Below are 16188 nucleotides of genomic sequence, written 5' to 3' on the forward strand. Positions count from 1 at the left end.
ATATATGTCTTTATATTAATTAAAAAATAAATATAAAATAAAAAGGAGTGGCTTTTTTTAGTAGTGTGCAGTGGTCTTTGATCTGTGTTGGTTTATATAGTTTTTTACTAGTCTGTTCTGGTCTACAGAGGTCTTCATTGGTTTGTAGCAATCTATAAACCACACTGATGTGTGGTTTAACTGGTCTGTGCTGGTCTACAGAGGTCTGTAGTGGTCTTTACTGTTTTGTGCGAATCTTTTAATTTGCTAGTCTCCTTTTTATCCACGTTTGCTCATCTGTCTGAACCTGAAAATGGAGATATTACTGCAGCAAAGGAGACAGTAGCCTGAGAAGAAGGATTCCTGCTGTCTGTGTCTTCTCTCAGAATGGTCTAATCGTGCCGAGCAGTCGTGAGTTTGTGTCTGTGGACGTGTGTTTCACAGGCTGGGCTGGAACTCGCTGACCGTTTGCGCTGCGAGGTTTATTTTGTTGCCATGACAGTCTCACATCATGACGTCACCGTACACAGACAGACACCCACAGTAATACAGACAGACCAAAGAGCAGTATTCAACACCATCAGCACGTCTCTGCCATTTCACACTGGTTTAAATCTTAATTAGATGAAAAGAAGTGCTCAGAAAGTTAAAGATCGGCATTCAGCCATGCAGCAGTTTGATACTTAGGGGTTTTCAGAGTCAATTTGACTTCGAAAACTCCTCAGAATCATTAACTAAACCTTTTATCACAACTTTTCATATTACAATAAGGTGGTATATAATGAATTTATTTTTATTTCATTCATTTTAATGCTTCAGCTTAAACTTATTTTAGTTCAGTTAGTTGCCAAACAGCTTTTCTGATTTTTAAGTTTATGATATTTTAAATATCGAATATTTGTAATTAATTTAATTTCGGCTTTATTTCAATTACCGAAAATTATTTGTAATAGTTGTAGATTTAGTTAACGATAACAGCACTGTAAAAGAGCAATGACTGTAGACTCGATTGAACTCTTGAAAACGGTTTAAATCGTATTATCTAAAAATATTTTTATAATGATAATGTTAAAGTTTTGAGAGTATGAGCAATATGATGATAACTAAACCTTTTGTTACATATTTTCATATTTTAATCATGTGGCATATTTATATTAATTTTAAATAATTTTTTATTAATGTTTTTATTTCTATTTAGCTTTCATTTATTTTTGTTTAATTTTTAGTGCTTCAACGTAAACTTGTTTTATTTCAGTTAGTTGTAAAGGCTTTTTAAACTTTTAAAATTAAGTTTAAGTGGAATTTTGTCTAGTATTTTATTTATTTAGTTTTTTATATTTCTATTTAGCTTTATTTTTATTATATTTTTAGTAATTTTAGTGCTTCAACTTGAAGTGACCCTGGACCACAAAACCACAATTTTTTGAAATTGAGATTAATATATCATCTGAAAGCATAATAAATAAGCGTTCTATTCTAATTTCTAAAACTATTTGAAAATCTGGAATCTGAGGGTGCAAAAAAATCGAAATATTGAGAAAATCGCCTTTAAAGTTGTCCAAATGAAGTCCTTAGCGATGCATATTACTAATCAAAAATTAAGTTTTGATATATTTACAGTAGGAAATTTACTAAATATCTTCATGGAACATGATCTTTACTTAATATCCTAATGATTTTCGGCATAAAAGAAAAATCGATAATTTTGACCCATACAATGTATTTTTGGCTATTGCTACAAATATACCCCAGCGACTTAAGACTGCTTTTGTGCTCCAGGGTCACATATTTTATTTCCAAGGCAACATTTCAAATTTTTACGCTTTCCAGTTACCAAAAATTATTTTTAATAGTTTTAGATTCAGTTAATGACAACAACACTGCTAAAGAACGATGATTTTAGTCTTCATTAAACTTTTTGAAAACTGTTTAAAATGTATTAGCTAAAAATAAGTGCTTATGAAGTTAAAGATCGACATTCACCCTGAAGTTTTGAGAGGATGAGCAATAGAGATGGTTGACCTTAAAAACTCAGAATCATTAAAAACCTTTTATTCAACATTTGTCTTCTTACAATCAGGTGGCACTTCATTTATTTATCACTTGAAAAACACTGATCTAGACCTGATCTAGAGTTTGTCTCCTTCACACCCAGGATCATCAGGTTTAGATGATGTTTGTTCCAGACGCAGCTGGTTCTGTAAGTCGTTTGTAGCGTGGCTGTGCTTCATTTAGGGGAACACTGCTTCATTATTAACTCGCTAGTGCTAGTGCTGGTGTGAGTGTGTGTGCTTGTATTTAGGAATGTTTTTGTTCATCTCAATGTGCTTTTTCTTCCCCTCCTCCTTCACTCCTGTATTTATCTATCTGTTCATTCCCATGCAAGTAAAAATAACCGCTATCATGCTTTTCCCTGTTTTCTCACATCTCTTTCCGCCGGCACTGAGGCTAGAAGACTTTGCATGAGTTACTGCACAACGGCCAAATAGAAGAATAATAACACGCTGTGAAGGCTTCGATAACCTTGAGTGCCTGTGTTGTCTGCACATGTATTTACGTCCTTGATAAATCTGTCTCTGACTTGCATGTCTTGTGTTTTTCCACTGATTCAGGGGCAGCTGTTAGCGTCTTCGCCGAAAGAGCCCATGAAATGAAAACTAGACCTTTGTGGCTCTTAGTCCATGTCTGTTAACCCCATCTCAGCTCCGTTATGTTGAGGTCTTGTAAGAATTTTTTTTTGTGGACACGAAGTACTAAAACTTTGACTGTAAATTATGTGGAGTGCTGCGATTATTTGTAAGATTTATTAAAAGGCACACTAAAACATAATGACATTAATTGCTGTTGATAGAGCTTTACCAGAGACTGAATATAGATGAGACGGACCACAAATTGGAAACCAACCAGAAATATACAGTTTTTATCATTATTTGAGGGTAAGAAACAACATTTATGATAACATTTATGTCAGATTTTATTTCTGTTTTGAAATATGTTCTTGAAACTTGAGTTTGCAAAGACGTTTTTGAAATGTTGGGAATTTTAGTATTATTTACAATATACTATTATTAATATATACTATTATATACAATATTTTGTCTTGTTTTTTTATTATTTATTTATTTTTCTAATTGATCTAATTAGATTAATTTATCTATTTTTTCTATTTTTATAAAAAATGTTCTAATTTATTTTCATTTCAGTTTTAGTAATTTTAGTGCATATTTTATTTCAGCAAGATTTCTGCTTTTTGTTTTTAAGTTTTTCATTTAATATTTGGGTAACGCTTTAGTTTGGGGAACAATTCTATTAAAGGTGGGGTAAGTGATTTCTGGTAGCCAATGTTGATATTTCAAATCACCAAAACAAACAAGCCCCTACCCCAAAAGGGTCTCACCCCTATTTTGATAGCTCCGCCCCCACACATACGTACGCAACCCAGGCAACGATTAGTTCTGTGAAACAAAGCAAAACCAATGTTACAACGTGTCTACCCCAGACGCAAGTGGCGCGGCGCGACAAAATACTATAGAACTCATTATAATCATATGGTCTACACTGGATGCGGCACGACACGACAAATCCCCAACAGAAAACTGCTGCTGCGTTCTATTTATGACGTATTGACACAGATTTCAAATGATTTTCAATGGTCACTTTGTCGCGTCCAGTGTTCTAGACAGACTTTAGGTGTTGCGGCGCAGACACGGTGTTACTCGCCTATCGAGAAGAAGCAAAGCAACCTCGGAGTCCGATCGTAGGCCTTCCGCTCCTTGAGTTCTCTCCAGCGCTGGAAAACTGATCCGATATTTTCATGGGTCCTACTTCTTGCCTTATTGCCTTAAGCCTTATTTTGTTCTGCAGACGTTTTCCTCTTTTGTTTTTTATCTGCTATCTCTATCTTTCTCTCGCTCGGCTTGGACTGAGCACTCTCTCCTCCACATCATGAGTAGACAAGCCCCTTACTGCTGATTGGCTACAAGTTTGTTTTGCTATTCGGCCCGAATCAGTTTTCTAAAGCGTTTTTGAAAAATCGCTTACCCCACTTTTAACACGTTGCTTATTATCATGCATATTGCCTGCATATCGGCTGTTTATTAGTACTTATAAAGCACATATAAATGCCTTATTCTGTCTGACCATATTTTATATCCCTTAAACCAAACTTAACAACTACCTTACTAACTAGCAAATTAGGAGTTTACTGAGGTAAAAGTCGTAGTTAATAGTTAGTTAATAGTAAGAATTGGTCCCCAAACTAAAGTCTGACTACGGTTGCAAAGGGGCGGAAAATTTCCAGAAACTTTCCAGAAATTTTAAAAAATTTTTCCAAAGTTTTCAGAAATTTCCATGTGCAACTATAAGTGTGACCAATATTTATATTTTATTTCAACTTTATTTAATTACCGAAAATGTTTTTAATAGTTTTACTTTTGGTTAACGAAAAAAAAAAAACACTGTTGAGAATTAAAGACTATGGACTTCATTGAACATTTACATACATATGTACGTCATTTCCACAGCAGAACATTCACACAGTTCACAGCAGATTTAAACATCCGTAAATGAGCGCTTCACGCATATAAACACACTCGTTCTGACTTTCTCAATCTCGCTCTGTCTCTAGTCGATGACTTCCTCTCTGCTCCAGATCCTTGAGCCTCTACTTCCTGTGTCTGGAGCTTTTTCTCTGTCTTTCTCTGCTGATGTTTTCTTCTCTGTTCTCCAGACAGCTGGGCTTCTCCTGCTGCGAGGATTTTAAGGGGTCGTGGAAGAGCAAATAACACGTTATGCAATAGAACCGTATAAATAAAGTTGGAGCTGAAATATTTTTGCCTACTGTGTCGGGACAGTCGGCTGTGAATACAGTTTGGTCACATCTCACATTTGTTCCTGAGGTTCACAAATGTTTTCCACCTTCCACCAAGCATGATGTTTGTGTGTGTGTGTGTGTTACTGTATCTTTAAGACTACTGTATATGGATGATCTCTGTTATGATTGGCTAACCTGTATGTCGCTGAATAGGTGTTGAGGTAAATGTGGGCGGTCATATGTTAATGTGTGAATTTTTGCTGTTTAGTTTCAGTAAAAGGTCTGGATGGACATTGTGGTGTGAACTTTGAAGTTTGTTGACAGTTTATTTCACTTTTTAATATCAAGACGTGAAGAATGGTTGTGTTTTTTAATTAAATTGAATGGAATGGCAAATCTCAGTAAAACATATCTTAGCCATATTTTACTGGAAAATAAAACAAAACATTTTTAAAAATGTATAGTTTGCTTAAAGAAAAAAAATAGTACTAAAACATTTCAAGACAATATTTTGCATTATTGCATTAAATTGACATTCCCAAACATTTAACTTTCAATTTTTATATTTATTATATAAATTTTTTTATATACATTTTTTTTAATGAAATGTTTATTTATATTATATATTTTATAGATGTATTATTTATAGAGAGAGAACAAGTATGTATATATTTATATTTATGTAATTTTTATAATTACATTTTTAATTTGTACATTAAAATATTTTAAAATAATAAATTCTGTATTTATTCATTTATTTTAATATTTTAGTAAAGTACTAAAATGACTGTTTTTTTTTGTTTCAATTAAATGCACTACAGCAAAATTGATTATTATGTATAAATATATTACAGTTTAAATATTTTTCTCACATTACACTAATGTGAATTTGATTTTTTTTTTAGGTAAATGAGAGTTTGAAATAAAATATGATTAATTGCCATGAAAATATCACAATGCAAATTAAGAAACAGGCTTCCGTTTTGTTATGCAAAACATAATTTCTTGTTTCTTTCCATTGGGCTGAAATATAACCTGGGCGTGTTCTTGACAGGCCTTCTGAAATTCATCCGGTAAGGAGGGAGTTTTCACCAATATATGGAGTCACTTTTGGATATAAACAGACTTCTGAGGTGCCTTTGTGGTGGTTCGGCTTCATTGATTCAGAGTCATCTGGCTGTACAAACAGTGAGTCAGCGACTCATGCAGCAAATGATTCTCTGGCTCAGTGAGTCAATCTATCAGTCCACAAATGATTCAGTCATTGTGCAGCTGCTCTGTGGTCGGCCCCTGCACCAAGTGTGTGTGTTGTTTTGATAGGTGTGATATTATGTGTGATCTCCATTAGATCTCTCACACACTGCTAAGTACATGCACAGAACGCTTGTTACTCTTAAAGCTCTAGCTCTGTAAGCTATGTTAGCGATAACAGAATTTTAAGAAAGCAAAAATGCAGTTTTCTTCAAGATGATAGCCATCACTGTGTGCGTGTGCGTATGTGTGTGCTCCTGTCTAGTGTGTCAGTCTGTTACAGGCGTATTAAACATCTTGAGATCAGATGACTTTTGATGTTGTTTGACTGTGACTCGGGTTGTTTACACGCGTGTGTCGTATATATGCATGTCTGTAGGTTTGCGGTTGTTTGCGAGAGCCAGCTGGGATCCAGCTCATGCAGCGGCAGAGTTAAAATGCACACGATGTCCTGAGAAGGACAGAGCAAAGAGCTTTTTACTGTGAAGGACTGGCAGTTATTACAAACAAATGTCTGTATAATCTGCCATCAAAGTGTCTCCTAAGATACCTTCTTTTTGGCCAAGACCGAATCGCAGATGTCCTTCAATGCAATCTCATTGTGACGAGATCCATTTAAGATGCTTGGATGAGAGAAATGCCACTTATAGATATACTTTTAATAAGAGATGCACTGATACAAAATCTCTCAGCTGATACCGTTAGCCGATTACTCAGAATGATATCTGACAATACTGATAGTTTGTTTTTCTTAAGAAAAAAAAATCTCTCCCATCTAATGCAGTAAACTATACAGGGAGCCCTCTCATTTGGTACATTAGAGGTTAAAATGAACAACAACGCTATATTCCATGCTATTTATTTTCAAATAAAAATGTTTGTATAGAATTGCACATAAGCTATCGTTTTCATAAAAACTTGCTGCTGATCTTACACGCCACATCTAAGAGCGTCAAAATGGCATTTATTCTTTGAATTTTGTGATAAAATGTACGGGATTTGAAAGCTGAGGTTTTGTTTCTTATCAGATGTAACGAAGCACAAAGTTCATTGTGATAATTGGATTGGAAGTGCACTAAACAAATAATGTTTAGTGAAGGGAAACCAGCCGATAGTACAGAAAATTGCTTGATACCGATTATTGTCCGATACATTGGTGCAGCTCTACTTTTAATTCAGAATACTTTTAATAAGTCAAACTTTCATGTATTTGTCCCAATATTTTTGAGTTCTATGTATTTTATGTTTATTTAGCATATCTTGTTGTTAGCTTAGCAACATGCTAATGGCAACTCTTTAAGTCGGGAGCAATATTTGTGTGTCTACTCAATGTTTTAACTCTGACAATGATCCAGTTAATTCCAGAAGAACAAAACCAACTTCTGTTCCATTTATTTTCTTGTTCAAAAAGCAGCTTCAGCTGGGGAAGTCGTGGCCTAATGGTTAGAGAGTCGGACTCGTAACCCAAAGGTTGCGGGTTCGAGTCTCGTACCGGCAGGGATTGTAGGTGGGGGGAGTGACTGTACAGCGCTCTCTCCCACCTTCAATACCACGACTTGAGCAAGGCACCGAACCCCCAACTGCTCCCCGGGCGCCGCAGCATAAATGGCTGCCTACTGTTCCAGGTGTATGTTCACGGTGTGTGTGTGTTCACTGCTGTGTGTGTGCACTCTGGATGGGTTAAATGCAGAGCACTAATTCCTAGTATGGGTCACCATACTTGGCCACATGTCACGTCACTTGGATATGCATTACAGTAGGGAAGAACATATGATTGCAATTTCTATTTCATGCCTACTTTTAAGTTATAAAAGTACAACAGTATTATTGTTCTGTATAAATATTTTTCAATTTACATATTTTTGTTTTATAGTTTTTAGAATGAGAATTTGGAGTAAAATGTGGTTAAATGTCATTAAAATGTCATATTTTTTAATTGCGGATGCAGTTTTTCAGCATCTCACGCCATTAGCATTGCATTAAGACGTTATATCAAATTAATAACAGTAAAAACATGTCTCGACAGCGTTTTAATTCTGTCTTTGAATGCAAACGTGTGTCCTGTGTGAATGCTCCCTCAGTAGGCAGCTGCCTATGTAGGCTGTAGATAGCACTATAGTTTGCCAGCTCTAGGAACGGAGTGTCTCGCTCCTCCTCCCCTCTTTTCCCAGCAATTGGAAAGCACACTGTTAATCATCCTCCAGGGATGGACTTCCAGGAGGAGAGGGGCCGCTCTGCCACATATGAGCCCAGAATGAGGCGCCCTGCCCAGGTCAGACAGATCCAGAGAGCCCAGCTGAGGAATAAAGCCAGATGTGAGAAGCTCACAGTGGGCGATTGTTCACTGAAAGCCCCGAGGTGTTATGGTACCACTCTGGTACTTATCAGGACCAAATACACACATACATAAACACACTCACTCAGACTTAATATTTACACAAACACGCGCACGTTTTGGCTCTTATTTATACACACACTCACTTAAATAAATGAGATATGTGATAACACACACACACAGTCACATACACGAGCGCTGGCCAGAATCGTCGGCCCCCTCCTCCTGAAATTTCGAACATAAACAAAACAGAGCGCACCATAAAATTCTTTCCTTTTTCTTCTCTTTCCCCCCTCTTCCTACCCTTATGCTTTTTTCAGACTCGGCCACAACAGACAGACTGTTGTTTAGTGGGTTAGTGTGTAACCGTGGTTACAGCCAATTGCGGTTTGGCAGTATTGCCGTGGCAATTACGGCTCTCCTCTGCCTAATGCTCATGGCAATGGTCAGTGTTGTCATCCTCATCCTCATCCACGGCTTTCGTCTAACACCACGGCTGTGTTCACAATCACATACTGCCATACTACACTAGTTCTGCAGTATTCAGCATGTATACTGTGCACAGTAAGCAAAATGTCATTATGCATAGAATACTTGTTTAATCTACTACATTTGCAAAGTGCAATATAAAATGCAATGCAAAAAATGCAAATAGTAGGCAGTAGACTGTATACAGTATATAGTTGCAAATAGTTCATTTTCCAAACAAAGCTAATGGATATTTTCACAATAGCATACTACCATGCTACTCATCCTACTTCTGCAGTATGTATACTGTGCACAATATGCTAAATTTCTTTATGCATAGAATACCTATTTAATCTACTGCATTTGCAGAGTGCAATATTTAACCAGAGCACACAGTGTAAGATACTATGTCCCAGAATGCACTGCACTCAACTTGACCTTCCATCACCAGTGTGACGATTAAATCAGAAACAACTTGGTTGGATTAACAGACTGTAAGATTTTTCACACAAAACTGGAATACAAATGTAGCATACTGTGGTTTTAGACATTTATTGTTGCATATTGTGTACAGTTTCACATACTACGTAGTACAGTAAGTAGATAGTATACTACGTAGTATTCTAAAAATATTCAGAATAGCGTAGCATACTGCCATACTACTCGTACTATTTCTGCCTTGTGTATACTGTGCACAGTATGCTAATTTTGTTGTGAAAAGCAGTGCACTTGAACCAGAAATGTGCCATGATTCTACAGAACTCTTTTCAAAATTTGATCATATTACCAGACGTCATTTTTGTGCAAACTTAGATGCAAAATAACCGTAATTGTTCTGAGATGATAGTTGGATTAAAAATGGCTGAATTTTGGCAATATTTTTTCGGAGATGATAATTTAATAATGTGCAGATATAAACAAGTCAGTGGGGGATTTTGTGACCAAAATGTAGCATACTACAATTTGAAATTTTACCATTAGCACATTTTTTTGTTTTTAAATTGCAAACTGAGTATACTAGTGTTCCATTCTGAACATAACTTATCTACACTAAGAGTGAGCGACGTGACGCAACAAAACCAGAACATTGTATAGTCCAGTGTAGACGAGTTTTACAGGAAGAATTTTAGGGAAAAACTGACACGACTATGACTTCTTCTGTCATATTCCCTCCATATTCCAGTCTTTCTTCAGGCTATAGAGGCTGATATGAATCTCTCCAGCCGTGGAATGAAACACACTCTCTGGGCTGTTTTGCCATCTTTCTTTCTGTCCGTTTCACTCTCTCTCTCCTACTGGAAGTGGCACCAGACGGCCCTTCGGCCCTTATAAGGTGAAATCAGCACGCCTGGTAGAGTAAAGCAGAACCATATGTCGCACACTGACTCCCTCGCGCAGCTCCGCCAAGGGGCTTGGGCTCTGTTGCGGAGCTGCACACAGGAGCCTAACTTCTGCTAATATAAACCGAAGAGGTCACGCTTATATGGTCATGTTCAGGCCGCACACTGGTGTTTTATGTTACAGAGAGGGAAGTAACAAGGGCTGCGTTCTGTGTTCATGCGCTGCAGTAACTTTATTTTGACTCTAAAATGAATAGCTCCTGTTATTGTGATTATGGATTTGTCATAATACCCCATTTCCACACTCATACCGGCTGTGAATCAGGATGTTTTCTGATCTCATGCGTGAGGATCTTCTCTATGACATCATTAGAAACCTCTTTTTGGAAGCATGATGTCATAGTTGGATCTTCCACTGACTTGGGATTGGTCACACAGAAACTCTTTAACACAGGAAGGACTGTTTGATTTCAAGTTTAGTGGTGAAAATACAGTAACATTTTGGATTACTTGTGGATTATTGTGATGTTTTATCAGCTGTTTAGACTCTCATTGTGACGGCACCCATTCACTGCAGAGGATCCATTGGGGTGCAAGTGATGGAATGCTAAGTTTCTCCAAATATGATGAAAAAAATTGATCAAAAACTAAATTTTGGATGAACTGAGGATGAGTACATTGACATTTTTAGGTGATCTACTTCTTTAATATATTTATGGACCATAGTATTTATGTATGCAGTTTATGGTATATGTCCATGATACTTTTTGGTGCCCTTTGGTTAGTGGTTACTTGTGAGCTTTCCTTCCAGCTGTAGTTATGAAGTAAGTGTGCAGTCAGACAGTCCCCGTCTCTCTGTCCAGAGCTCACAGCAGAAAAACAGCAGAACCACAATCCGCTCTTGTCTGTTGAAGTGAATCTGGATGCTAAATCAAGCCTTTTCAAACGCTGCATGGAAAATCTGAGCCACACGTGAGAGCTACTTCATATTCCAGCGGCCGTCCTGCCGTTCGTTTTTCCAGCAATCAGGCGCAGAAACACTGAAGCCTGTGTGGAAATCATCTTCCTTCTGCAATCAATAAACTCAAATAAATACATGAAGGAACGACATACAAATAAAGAGAGAAATCTCCAAAGCAATACGTGACCTTTTGTAACTGCTTGTCCATCATGTTAAAGTTTGTGTGGCTGTAAGTTCATGAATATTTAAAGTGGTCATATGACGTTGCTAAAAAAGAACATTATTTTGTGTATTTGGTGTAATGAAATGTGTTTATGCGGTTTAAGGTTCAAAAAACACATTATTTTCCACATACTGTACATTATTGTTTCTCCTCTGTGCCCCGCCTTTCTGAAACGCGTCGATTTTTACAAAGCTCATCGGTCTGAAAAGTGAGGTGTGCTCTGATTGGTCAGCTATCCAGTGCGTTGTGATTGGCCGAATACCTCAAGCATGTGATGGAAATGTTACGCCCCTACCATACTGTGATGCTCTGTCCGGCCGGAGCGCCAAGAAAAAAACATTAAAACCCATTATAAACGAGGCATTTGTTGCATCCAGTGGGGACATAATTACTGATTATAATGACTTATACTGTCTTTTTACGCGTTGCGTTGCGCCGCGCCGCGCCGCGTAACCATAAAACTATGTCTGCATTTGTGATCGGAGAAATGACAAACAACAAGCGCTACTCTACACTGCTCAAAACTCACGTTTGAATCATCAGTGGAAAATCCTTTAAATATGAAAGCGTACTTACAGTCTGTGAGTCACCATTATTTGTCAGAACACCGGCATTGTAGGCTACTCTCAGGGAACAGTCCTCATCCTCCGTAAAAAGCGTTGCCCACACACGAATATTTGGGTTTGAACTGTTCTGGAACAGTGTTGTACATACAACTTAACCACTGATTTCTAGTTGTGTCCTCTTTCGGAAGGCCAAACAAAGTAGTTTCCAGGGAACAGTCCTCATCCTCCGTAAAAAGCGTTGCCCACACACGAATATTTGGGTTTGAACTGTTCTGGAACAGTGTTGTACATACAACTTAACCACTGATTTCTTGTTGTGTTCTCTTTTGGAAGACCAAACAAAGTAGTTTCGCTTTCACAACAAAACAGCGTCTCCACAACATGGTGGTGGCGGCGGCAACAATACTACAGTGAGAATAAAAGTTACGCCTTCTTTCTTTGCGTGAACATTTGGGCGGCGTTATGCAAATCTTCCCACACAGTGACGTAGACATGTGGGGGCGTGTTTAAACGAGGTGTTTTAGGAGGGTGTGGACGAGTCTTAATTTTTATAAAGAATATCTCTTTGGGTTTGAGACTTTAGTCTTTGCAACTTTAGGGATCTTATCTATTCACAAACAGCTTGCAACACTCCAAAGAGAAAGGAAAACTTGAAATCGCACCATATGACCCCTTTAATGTGGCAAGCATTGTTTAGATTATGATTGGTTGTCTGATGCTAAACAACTAGTTTTTTGTGTAACCCTGCAATCTGGGTTAAAATAAGTGCTAAAAGTGCTTCAAAAGTGAAACTTCACTTAACCCAATATTAAAAAATGGACTTGACTTGAGGTAAAAATATGTTAATTTAGCATTAAGCATGGTGTGAATATGCTTAAAACTAAGCTGCAGAAACAGTGTGTACAGAAATGATTTAGCATCTTAGCAGTGGCATTATAATTCATTTTGCATGCAATTAAAAAAACTCATCATTTAAAACAATGATTATATACATAATCTTTTTTATGTATTATTATAAAAATGTATATAATGATTTGATATTTTATTCTATTTTTATGTGCATTCGACAGACACTTTTATCCAAATCAACTTAAATTCATGGTTGGTTTGTTTGTTTATTTTTTATATTTATTTAAATTTAAAATCAGTTCATGGATATCCTGGGAAGTTGAACCCATGATCGTGTTTTACCTTTTGGGCTAAAGGTATTCAATTATTTTTTATTATTTATTTGTTTATAGATGTTTTTGCTGTCAAAAACAGAACTACGACATACTTACACAATCAAATTTGCATCTTGATGAATATGAATCCCTTAATTTAAATGAATGATTACATACATATTTTTATTAATATAGTTAAATATGTAAATATTTTATCTTAATTTGTTATTTTTGTATGTATTTGACAGCCACTTTTATCCAAAGCAACTTGAATTCAAGGTTAATTTATTTATTTATTTCATTTTATGAATATTCAATGACCTTGGTGTTCTAGTGTTGGGTGTACAAAAATTAAATTATCAATTATTATTATTATTTTTATTAATTTATAGAAGTTGTTACTGTCAGAAACAGGACTATGACAGCACACTTACACAATCAACTTTGTATACAACTTTGCATCCTGACCAGGATAAACTCAGATAAACTAAAATAACCTTACGGCAGAAGTTTTTCTCTGATTTCTCAGCTGTTAACTGTCCAACATCTCATGACTGGGAGCTGAAGATATTCCTTTCCATTGCAGATGCTTGAACAAACTTTCTGAGACCTTTACACAACCCGATGTAAATCTGCTGAAAATACACACGTCCCTCAGTGACTGACACACATGCCAGAAGAGCACAGCGCTCCGCTTTCATTCACTTTCCGCTGATAATGTTCAGATTTGTTGCCATAGTTGCACACACACTCACACACACGTTTGTTTTTGTGAATTGTGGGGACATTCCATAGGCGTAATGGTTTTTATACTGTAAACTGTATGAGCTATTGCCCTACACCAACCCTACACCTAACCCTACCCCTTACAGGAAACTTTCTGCATTTTTACTTTCTCAAAAAAACTCACTCTGTATGATTTCTAAGCGTTTTGAAAAATGGGCACATGGGGTAATGTCCTCATAAGTCACCTTCTCCTTGTAATACCAATGTCATACCAATGTCATTATACAAATTTGTGTCCTCATATGTCACAAAAACGTGCACACCGTGTTATGTAACATGATGATGTGTAAGAACGCCTCCTATTAGTGAGGAACTGACACAATGATGACTTTAGCAGAGGCTCTTTAACAGTGTTGACGGTGAGTCGAGTAAAACTCCTCCTCCTCACTTACACAGTCTGTCTGGAATGGACAGATGTTTCCTTCTGGGAACAGTTCTCACACACACACACACACACACACACACACACATACACATGTGCCTGACGCCTGTCTGTTGTACAGATTGCGTTATTGGTTTAATTGATTGGTATGTTAATGGGAAAGACTGATGCTGATTGGTCCATTATTCTGATTCTGTTTGTACTTTGCATCATGGGTGATGATATATGTGAACTCGAGTCTAAGAAATATACCGTTTTAATAATTAATTCTTTATATAATACGTATCTAATAATGTACCGTTCAAAAGTTTGGTGAATAATGTTTTTGAAAGAACTGAATAGTTTTATTCAGCAAGAAAAGAATGCATTCAATTGATCACAAGTGACAGTAAAGACATTTATATAATGTTACAAAAGATTTCTGTTTCAAATAAATGCTGTTCTTTTGAACTTTCTATTCATCAAAGAATCCTGAAAAAAAGTCACAATTTCCACAAAAATATGAAGCAGCACAACTATTTTCAACATTAACTATTATAAAATATCTTGAGCAGCAAATCAGCATATTAGAAAGATTTCTGAAGGATCATGTGACACTGAAGACTGGAGTAATGATGCTGAAAATTCAGCTTTACATCATAGGAATAAATTAAATTTGACAATGTATTCATATAGAAAACAGCTATTTTAAAATGTAGTAATATTTCACAATATTAGTGTTTTTACTGTATTTTTGATTGAATAAACACAGCCTTGATATGTATAAAAGACTTCTTTCAAAAACATAAAAAAATATTTCCAAACTTGTATAAAATGTTTTTTGCCTGTTTTGGGATTGCACTATATGGTTCATTTAGATTCAAATATTAAAATCTTTCATCTTAAGATTCCCATACTGGTTCCTTAAAGAAGCAGTAAATAGTTGATTGCAAATGCAATGGACAATGAGTAACGTTCATTTTCAATGCTTGGTTTACCCAAAAATCTTGGTTTAAAAAAGCTGTATGTCTTTTTTTCTACACCAGTGTACAGTGATTTAGATTGTCATGGTCCAAAAAAGTGCCATGACACAAGTACACAAATGAGCAATTTTAGAGCTACGGAAGATTTTACATTTCATCTGTTCCTCGCACGAAACCATTGTATGATGCTTGTAATGTCGTGCACAAGTCACAAACTACTTTTGTGATGCTTTCTTTTTGGAGCTCGACAGCTAGTTTCACAGAAGAAAGGACGTCATATGGGTTTGAAACAGCTAACTTCGTGAACAGGTTTCTGCAGTGTTTGTCTAGAGTTTGAGTGTGTGTGTGAATCTCTAAGCGTCTCTTTCTGGCTTCTGTTGCAGAGATCTATCCAGAAACCACATTGCCTCTGTGGATTCCAGCCTCTTTGATCACCTCACCACCCTCAAGGAGCTGTAAGTGCCACGTCTCTCGTGCGTGAGCGTGTGTGTGTGTGTGTGTTTGTGTTTGTGCGTGTGCTTGAGACGCAGTCATTCACGTACATCTGTAATGGGTGGTCTGGTGCTTGTATAATAGGTGGTCTGGTGTAAACGTGAGTGTGTTTCTTTCTGTTAAAGCAAAAAAGCCTACTTGTTTTCTAATCTGCAACTCCTGTTCACTTTTTCCCTCAGCTATCAGGTATAGATTAATTACATTTTCCACAAAAAAAAAAATAAAGCCTCCTTTTAGAACCACTATGATTTCTTGAAATTATTTCCAGCTCATTTTCTCTCAGATTCTCATTACTGTAATGCATTTAAATATTACCATCATGTATAATTACAATCATGATTTTCTATGTAAATAATGTATCATGAGATCTTTTAGTGCAGTAGACTATTTTATTTTAAAGTGGTCATATGATGCTGCTAAAAAGAACATTATTTTGTGTATTTGGTGTAATGAAATGTGTTTATGCG

At 36.4% G+C, this 16188-nt stretch overlaps 1 protein-coding gene across 1 annotated transcript in view; it reads left to right on the top strand.

Annotated features, from left to right (window-relative positions):
- pkd1a (polycystic kidney disease 1a) overlaps positions 1 to 16188 on the top strand; it is an 84866-nt gene that overhangs the window by 3829 nt on the left and 64849 nt on the right. Inside the window, exon 2 of the mRNA XM_016506420.1 lies at positions 15613 to 15684. Coding sequence (XP_016361906.1) covers positions 15613 to 15684 — 72 coding nt within the window. The remainder of the gene's footprint in view (positions 1 to 15612; positions 15685 to 16188) is intronic.

The sequence above is a fragment of the Sinocyclocheilus anshuiensis genome, unplaced genomic scaffold (genome assembly GCF_001515605.1).
Source record: "Sinocyclocheilus anshuiensis isolate Anshui unplaced genomic scaffold, SAMN03320099.WGS_v1.1 scaffold274, whole genome shotgun sequence".
Taxonomy (NCBI): Eukaryota; Metazoa; Chordata; class Actinopteri; order Cypriniformes; family Cyprinidae; genus Sinocyclocheilus; species Sinocyclocheilus anshuiensis.